The sequence below is a fragment of the Zingiber officinale genome, chromosome 6A (assembly GCF_018446385.1).
Source record: "Zingiber officinale cultivar Zhangliang chromosome 6A, Zo_v1.1, whole genome shotgun sequence".
Taxonomy (NCBI): domain Eukaryota; kingdom Viridiplantae; phylum Streptophyta; class Magnoliopsida; order Zingiberales; family Zingiberaceae; genus Zingiber; species Zingiber officinale.
The window spans coordinates 89,446,147-89,455,201 of NC_055997.1; the positions used below are offsets into that span (position 1 = coordinate 89,446,147).

The window sequence follows — 9,055 nt, forward strand, 5'->3', positions numbered from 1 at the left end:
ATTGAAATGATGCCCCCATTTTTCACCTTTTTTTCCATTATCAATCACCCAATACAACAAAGTAATAGAATAATATAATTTCTATTATCTATGCTCCAATGGATTGACCTAATTAGTATTTGGATGAGTATTTATTCTAATAAATATTAGGATGAGAATATATAAAATATTGGAACCGATAATACTGAATTTTGATGGTCTTTCAATTGATGTTATTTGTATTTGACAATACTAAATACAATACACGAGGGTAGACTAGATAAAGAAAAAGACAATTGAGTGATTAATTACAAATACAATTCAAAGTAGTTTGTCGCTTAATATTCCATTTTTAGTATCCCTTGACTTGATAGTTCTAAATTGGGCAAACATTATCCTTATGACCTATATCATTAGCACACCTTTAACAAGCCTATGGCACTTTTACGAGTCCAGTCAAGTGTTAATCGAGCCGATAATATTTTGTCGAATGATGGGTAAACAACAATTTAGATGAAGAAATCTTCACTTGAAACCCATCAAAAAGGCTTTATAGTCGTCTAATTTGGTCCATTAAATCTTAAATGAATCCTTTAAAATTATTTTACAGGTAGACGTCATTAAGTGACCTCTTTTCTAATCTGCAAAGAACAGACTAGAAGACCTAAGTTGCTTTACATGACATGTCATCTTCGTCGATTCATTTGGCTTCATCTATCGTAGAAGTTTTTTTTTATTGAAAATCCTAACAATTTACTTTTAGATTGATTTATTGACTTATTGGTATGTAAGCATTGCATTTTCTAACACACAATTAATTAAAAATAATTTTACAATAAAATTTTATATTCAACTCACTGACAATTTTCTTCAAAGTTAATGGTAAATTTAATATTAATAGAGGAGGATATAGAAGGATATTTTAATAAAAAAAAAATCTCATTTATTATATCTAGAGTTATCAATTTGAGTTGGATCTATCGGGTTGGATCGTCCCGTCAAATAATTTAAACGGGTTGGGTTGGAATTTTATCAACCCAAGTCCGCTGTGGGCCGACCCGCCTAGGCCCGCGACCCACGCGGGTCGGCCCGCTTGGACTTAGGTTGACCCGCGGGTTGAAAAACACATCTAAGTTAAGTTTTAGGCTAATTTATTATCTTTCTTTGTTATAATTTTGAAATAAAAATAACATTTTTCATCCAACATAAGTACTCGTTTGTGTTCATTTATATTTAAAATGCATGTTTATGTATACATTTAAATATAGAAAACTTTTTCGAAGTAAAATGTTGAAGATATGAAATATTTTTTAATTTTTTTAAAAATTTTTGATGGGCCCGCGGATTGACCCGTCAAACTCGTAACCCGTCTTAGAATGAGTTGGGTTAGAAATTTCCCAATCGACCAAGTTGGCGGATTGACCCGCCCGGTCCCACCAAATGGTTAACCTACCACGGATCGACCCGTCCCGTCATGAATTGATCCATCTGACCGCTCTAATTATCTCACATGTCAACTCCAAAACTCCTATAATAAAACAATTAACCAAATGCCATTTTAAATAAAAAATGAAAAACAAAAAAAGAGAGAGAGAATGCCCAACTAACTCTTAAAACTAAAAAGTAACTTTAAAAATGAAAATAAAAATTGGTCAATATATAACTTATATAGCTGTTGCCTAGAGAGGAGATGAATTGAGTAGACATGACATTACTAGAGATTAATAGAGCCGGAAGAGTCTCAAACCCTAAACCCCCCTAAACCCTAAAACCAACCAGCGAGAAGAGAACTAGACTTGACATTTAATGGCAACCAGGTGATGTATGCCAGTCACTCAAACAGAGATGTATTAAAAACTTCATGAATATATTAAAATAAATAAAAATAAAAAAGGAAAAAAGTTGAAAATTATTTAGAGGGAAACATGGAAAGAGACTCTTGTAGACTTGCAGGGGTGAGGAATAGCATACATTTTCTTTTTCTTTTCATCATTTTTTTTGTTTTAAAAAATAATTTTGATTTTGTATTTTAAATTTATATTTTAGTTTTAAGCCCCATTCCTTCTGCTTATTAACTGCACAAGGAGCCTTTTTTATTTATTTGGCCTTCTTTCATCCGTTCCTCGTTCTCTCTTCTCCTCTTCTCGCTTCCTTTGGCTTCTCTTCGCAGGCGCGCTCGCTCGGCGCTCTTCCTGCGAGAGGGTCTGGGAGAGTGGGAGAGCCGGAGAGGGAGAGGGAAGGGAGGCTTGAGGCTGGTAGCTGTTCTGCATGGGAGAGATGGCGGTTCGTGAGGAGAAGGAGCAGGACCCGCGCATTCCGCGCATCGTTTCCTGCATCCGCGTGGTGCCTGACTTCCCCAAGAAAGGTCTCGCCTTTCCTTGCAGCTTGGTGGTTTGAGGCGTCTTTGAGAATCCGTCTTTGTGTTTTCTTTTTCGCGTTTGAGGTTTCGGGGTTTTTCCGTCCTTAAAGGTCGTGTTTTTCGTTTCTTTACTTTCGACATCCTCGCCCTTTTTGTTCCTTGGGTGTCGAGTGGGAAAAATTACGATTTTTTGGCACTCCGTTCTTCTTTGTCGTAGATTTCGAAGCTTGGGATGTTAAAATTTTCGCATTTTGGTGTGTCCATGGCCGCTTAGTTCATCTACAATCTAATGCATGTAACTAGGGATTATGTTCCAAGACATCACCACGCTGTTGCTCGATCCAAAAGCGTTCAAGGACACGGTCGATTTGTTCGTGGAGCGGTACACAGGAAGGGACATCTGCGTCGTCGCTGGTGAGTTCTTCCTCCTTAGTACCTCCAACACAACACAATGCTGTTTTTCTTCCGCTTTTTAATGACGCATTAGTCTTTGTTGGCTACCTCCCTCCCTCCGCATTAATGCTCGTCGCCCATCAGTATCGTGAGAAATGTCGGTTCTGGGCCTCCTTTTTTTTGCTTTAGACTTTTCTCCCTTTTCTTCTTCAAAAATCGATCATCGATTTCGATGGAGAAAAAGATGGTTCCTTTTTGGAGTCTCGAGTCGCCTTTTGGGCAGTGGTAGGGCGCCTGTATTTGACTTAGGCTCTGCATGAAACTGGCCATGTTACAGTAGACCAGCAGCGAGCAGCGAGCAGCGGACGACGCCCTGCCGCGCTCATGGTTTCTTTTCTGTATGCCGAATCTGTGCTGGTTTGTGGAGGTGGAGTCAGGCCTGCTTCTACTCACGCTGACCTTGCTCCTCGGTCCCCACTTCGATGTAAACGGGTGAAAGCTTTTCCCACTGTTTCATGGACCTCCATATTCTATTTTTCTGTTACCCATTCCTTTCCTTAGCTGTTTAGATTTGGTAGGTATGATTGTGAACCAACAGCATTTGCGGAGAGTTCTATGCTTGAGATTGCAGCCCTTGGATGTGGGGAATATAATTGTTATTCTCATTTGCTGTCCTCAGATAATAAAACATTGCTGATCTTGGATTGATTTTGTTCCTCAATTGTGAGCGACACTTTCTAATTTGAAACAGTGTGCAACAGGATCGAGTATTCATAGGAAGGACAACCAAAGATGGAAATTAGAAGAAGAAAACACTCGCAGCCACATCTTTTTGGATGGAAATGGAAGTTGTGATGATTCCATATTAGGCTCCACTTGCAGTTGCGTGGAGTTTTCTCTTGCTTAGCTGAAAAAACAAATTCTATCACCTAGCTTTGCCTAGTGAAATTTAGAACAAGTTTTACCATGATAAGCTGATATTATCTGATTTAGTTCCATCTAGATTAGATGGTTTTATCTCTATCCTTAAGGGACCAAATCATTTTAAAATATTTATCTGAAAATCATACTATATAGTTTTCTCAGTGTCGTATGGAAAAATCTAAACAAGAAACTATGATGTGCATCAAGTGTTTTTTTAGTTTATATTGAAGTAATTAGTGTATTTCTTTTTTTCTCAACTATATGCTTTAAAAAATGTCTGATTTCCTTCAATTATTAGCCCTTCTTTAGTGTAGACACCAGTTTCTGCATAATAAACTGAAAACAGGAGGTAAGCATGATAAAGTACTTGTAATAAAAAGATATTAATCTATCTTTGGTGTGATATTGCCTCAACTATATTTTTTAGTGTTAGGAATTAGTAGGTCAAACCAGATTTGATATTGTTGCTAGCCAGACTCTTATGCCAGATAAGTACTTTTGTGTATATTTGGCTCATATTATGGATAACATCAATTGGAAATGCTAACTGTACTGATGTGATTACTAAACATCTGTACTATCAATTATTAATGTATTTCTGGACATGCAAGGACCTTGGAGAGCAGATTATGAGATAAAGAAGTCCATATTCTTTATATCAAAGAACACAAAATCTAAAAGTAAGAGACGACATTGTAATACAACAAATGCTGTCCATCCTCCTGGAGATTTCAGGTTGTTCAACCAAAATATAATATTAACTTTTAAAGACAATAGATGATGTGGCAATGACAATTTTAAGATATTTCCCTTTTTTTCATTAGGATGTTAGACAAACAGGAAATTTAGCACCTATATCCTAGATTTTTTGGTTTGTTGCTAACAAAGAGGCATCTTTGTACTGTAAATATTTATAAAATATTTCTTCTGAGTGGTAAAGAGCGTAAAGACTTTCATGTGTTGCTCATGATTTCAATTCAATGTCAGGCTGGAGTTACATCTCTTGTGAATGAAGTGGATTAATCACCAGTCAGCTTATATCTTTTTGTTCCTTCCTCTAGTAGTCTATTAGAGTTCACCCGGTACTTGATTGGTATTTTCTTTCTCTATTACTTGGCAGGAAAAAGGAATCTGAGTTTGAATCTGGAATTAAGGCGTGGACGATTGCAGTTGCACTGAGTTATGGTTAACTAGTGTCTAACTGTAATGATTTCGCGTTTCAAGGGAAATAACAATGACAATTTTGGTCATGCAGAGTATTTTTGAATGGATTCTTGCAACTTTCTGATTGAGCTAAAGCTCCACAGACTTTCATCTTATTCAATTTATAGTATATTTCATTAGATCAAACATTTTCTAGCTATTCAAAGTCTGAGAAGCACTGTCTTGGATTTTATTATCTACAACCATATAATATCTGTTTCCTATGTAATTTTTCATCTCTTCTTCTTGATTCTGGTTTTGGAGCAAAGTTAATATGATATTTCTTAATATGACAGGAGTTGAGGCTAGAGGCTTGATATTTGGCCCGCCAATTGCTTTAGCTATAGGGGCAAAGTTTATTCCACTAAGAAAGCCAAGAAAATTGCCAGGTACTTTCACGTTTCACAAACATATGCAAAGTAAAAACATTTTTGAACACAATAGATACACATTTTGTGATATTCTTTGTATATATCCATTTTATCCCATCTTGTGAAATTTGAGAAATGAAGATGTGTAGCTCTTGGTTGGAATTACACAACTCCAGTATACTACAATATAATAATATATGCACTATGTATGGGTTTGCATGGATTATGGATGGACACTAGTTGATCTCGGCATCAGTCATCTGACTTATCTTCATCCGATAGTGCTTGTTTTACCTGCATGAATAATAAATTATTTAGTAAATCTGGATAAGTTCACTGCATGGAATTAGCCATCTTGTTTCCTTGCTTCATCACCTTTATCGATCAGCTTGAGGTCATTTTTTTTTGTAAAATGGCCTGACCCTTTTCTTTCCATCTCCCACAGAAATTGTAGACTGATGAATGGTTTACGGTGTGACAGATGATTTGAGGCCACTTAGTTCATTATCTTTTTATTTTATTAGAACAGTGTAAGGGAGAATAAACATTCACCTGTTTGCATAGATAATAATAATTTTAGGATACATTGACACCAAAATGATACAGATGTCAAAACACACTGACAAGCAAGAAGAAAGACCAAGCAACAAATAGGAAAACATGCAGCTCAAGGAATAATAGCTGCAATATTGAGAGAGGAAGATGAAACTAAAGAATGCTTGCTGAAAGAAATCCACATCTGTTACTTGAGCCTTAGGATTGAAGAAGAATGATGCTTTGACACTTGTCCAATCTGGCAATGAAAAGGCCAAGCCGGGAGTACGGTGCTCCACCCTACCAACCCGTCTGGGATGAGTGTTTCCTCTCCCAAAAGCCACCCTTTTAACATTGGCCAACTTACAGAAAATGTGGTCGACCATGGTTGAAGCAAGGATACATTATATCTTGTGTTATAGCAAGGCCACAGACAATGCATAGGTAAGTAGAACTTTCTTCAGTGTGGAAATCATTCCTGGCACAAAGAACACAATGAGGATCGAGTGCCATCTGTCGCTTCATAGCAATTTATTAACTTGTCTTGTTTGTAGGAATCTATCTAAGAATATAACTCTAACTCTTCCATTCTTTTTACTGCACAAGGATAGTGGATAATCATTTCATCAAAAGACGATGGAATTCATATAAATTTTAGAGAGTAAGAAGAGGAAGAGAGTTTTTATGTAGCTTAAGTGAATAGAAAGGAGATATTGATGTACTTATAATTGCCACCAATTATGTTATCACAATTATCCTTCACAGTTTGATTGAATTGCAGAAAACGATAACTTATCAATATTTGTTATCTATTCCTTTTACAAGCTCCAACTTTCCCCACAAAATCAGAAGTGATCCAAAATGCATTTTTCATTTTTGTAGATTAGTAATTCCAACTAAATCAAAGGCAGTGGTTCTTGGAAGAAATTTGGCACAGATTAAAATTAACTTTGCATCGATAGATTAGATACGTTACGCATTTGTTCAACCAAAGGGCATAGTAAGATAGTAGTCCAATGAGAAAGTATCATGTATGATAAAAATTGCTGAAGTGGGCATTATTTTCTAGTTTCAACTTGGAGATTGCAATTTTATAATTTATATTTATATGCCATCTTTTACTGAACTGCTGGGTCCTTGTACAATGTGTAGGTGAAGTGATCTCGGAGAACTATATACTCGAGTATGGCACTGATTGCCTTGAAATGCATGTTGGGGCAGTCCAACCTGGTGAACGTGCTCTAGTTGTCGATGATTTGATTGCTACTGGTGGAACTCTCTGTGCTGCCATAAGTTTACTTGGTCCGTATGGAAAATCCTTATGAAATAGATTGCATGCTCAGTTACCAAGAACAACGAGTCGGTGTGATTTATAGGCATTCCAAAGTAAATTACTCTTAAGATAAGAGGAACACATTATACAATTTCATTACTTGAAGTTAAAGAAAAGAAAAAAGACAGTCAGGCTCAACCATTGACATATGAACTTGTCTGTGAATGATATTTTTCTCATGTTTGAACATTGAGTTTTCCCTTCTTACCACTAATCGTCTCTGTTCAACTTTTCCTTCCTGCAGAGCGAGCTGGGGCAGAGGTGGTTGAATGTGCATGTGTGATTGAACTTCCAGAACTCAAGGTTTGTTCTACATAATCTCTTCATTAATGTTTTCTGTTCTCTTTATGGAACCTTTTTGAGATTGTACCGCAAAGGTTTTCAAATGCTATTTGATTATGTAAAAGCTATTTAGCATCTAATCCGATATCTTATTACTAGAGTTTGCAACTTGTTGTGCAGGGTCGTGAGAAGTTACATGGTAAACCTTTATACATACTCATGGAGTCCCGCTGATTGTTTAGCCGATACGATCTGAGATAGTGTATATTTTAGGATTTCATTCCCAGTTTGATTACTCGTAGTAAAATTCAATTAGTTTAGCACGATACTGTTTGCCTTATGAATCATTTCTACTTAAGAGGATTCCAACTGTTGCAATTGAGATGTTTATTATTCATATAGTGCTCCAATGCAAACAACAGCACTGCAGCCAGTATTACAAGTGTGTTTTGATTGATCTTCTTTATCATTTTAATTGGCAAAATAACAATTATCGTATATCATTGTTAATAATTTGTTTTTGTTTTTGTTTTATTTAATTTTTATTATTTTTAGCTGGCATCAGTTTAGCAATTTTACTAATTTGTTGGAGTAAAAAGTGATATTGTTTATTCTAAGTGGTCTAGTATTGTTGGTTTCATGGTAAAATATGGAGTATTTTATCCTAGCGTAGGGATTGGAGGTGGTATCAACTCTTGTGGGGCAATTGATTTGTTTTCAGGTATTCATAGCAATTTGATAATGACATTGTGTATATATATAATTCGATGCAAAGTGAAAAATCTTACTTGGGTTTGATATGCTGTGAATCTTCTTGAAAGTGAGGGGTGTCTTTAGGAATGTGGAACAGGTGATGTATGTTTGTTGTCAACTCATGCTATAAGGTGTTGGGTTAAGTCCGGCAATGAACACAATCCTTGTGTTTAGTTGCTACTATTAAGTTTGGAATCTTGAATAGACTCTCGGTGATAAGCTAGAGGACGGTGAGGATGACGTCAAGTCATCATGCCCCTTATGCCTTAGGCGACATGTGCTACAATGGCCAGGACAAAAGGTCGCGATCTTGTGAGGGTGAGCTAACCTCAAAAACCAGTCCTCAGTTCGGATTGCAGGTTGTAACTTGTCTGTATGAAGTCGGAATCGCTAGTAATCGCCAGTCAATCATATGATTGTGAATTTGTTCTCGGATCTTATACACACCGCCCGTCATACTATGGGAGTTGGCCATGCCCAAGTCGTTACCTTAACCGGGAGATCGTGTATACATGTTGTGTGTGTAATATAATACATAAATATACGTAAATTTTATAAAACAAATACTACATTTAATCTTAGCCAAAAGACCACCCATAAATCGGGTAAGGGTGTGTTAAATTCATGCAATAGTGTTGATCTTGTTCGAAGGTCGATGAAATGGATGTTGGGGATGTGGCGCTCCCGCTGATCTCCTGTGGACTTTGCTCCGATTTTGCAATACAAACAGTGTTAGTGCCGAGCCAGGGAAAGGGTCTCCGGCGATGACCCTCCGACGCTCAAGTCAGTTTCCGGCGAAGAAGAAGAAGCAAAGAGCGGAGCAACAAGAAGACTGTAGCGCAACAGTAAAATATTGCCTATACCTCCACCGATGCTTGGACCCCTTTTATATAGAGCTCCTGTAGCGTGCGTGCACGCTTCCTA

The 9,055-nt window shown here is 36.9% G+C and overlaps 1 protein-coding gene across 2 annotated transcripts; it reads left to right on the top strand.

Annotated features, from left to right (window-relative positions):
* The first annotated feature begins 2,066 nt into the window (after positions 1-2,066).
* Positions 2,067-7,874, top strand: LOC121996870 (adenine phosphoribosyltransferase 4-like). Of its 2 annotated transcripts, XM_042551026.1 has the most exons (7): positions 2,068-2,344; positions 2,642-2,752; positions 3,493-3,612; positions 5,155-5,247; positions 6,916-7,065; positions 7,341-7,399; positions 7,559-7,874. In XM_042551026.1, exons 1-7 carry the CDS (start codon positions 2,248-2,250, stop codon positions 7,610-7,612), a joined length of 684 nt encoding a protein of 227 aa, XP_042406960.1. In that variant the 5' UTR covers positions 2,068-2,247; the 3' UTR covers positions 7,613-7,874. The 2 variants fall into 2 exon arrangements, with proteins under 2 accessions (XP_042406961.1, XP_042406960.1); XM_042551027.1 differs by lacking the exon at positions 3,493-3,612 and having other exon boundaries at positions 2,067-2,344.
* Positions 7,875-9,055: the final 1,181 nt, after the last annotated feature.

What these genes read in the sequence shown, in the direction of transcription:
- LOC121996870 (XM_042551026.1), top strand. Translation starts at nt 2,248, where the DNA reads ATGGGAGAGATGGCGGTTCGTGAGGAGAAGGAGCAGGACCCGCGCATT. An exon ending in GGACATCTGCGTCGTCGCTG is followed by an intron (nt 2,753 to 3,492) that starts GTGAGTTCTTCC and finishes AGTGTGCAACAG; the next exon opens with GATCGAGTATTCATAGGAAG. An exon ending in TTGAACTTCCAGAACTCAAG is followed by an intron (nt 7,400 to 7,558) that starts GTTTGTTCTACA and finishes CTTGTTGTGCAG; the next exon opens with GGTCGTGAGAAGTTACATGG.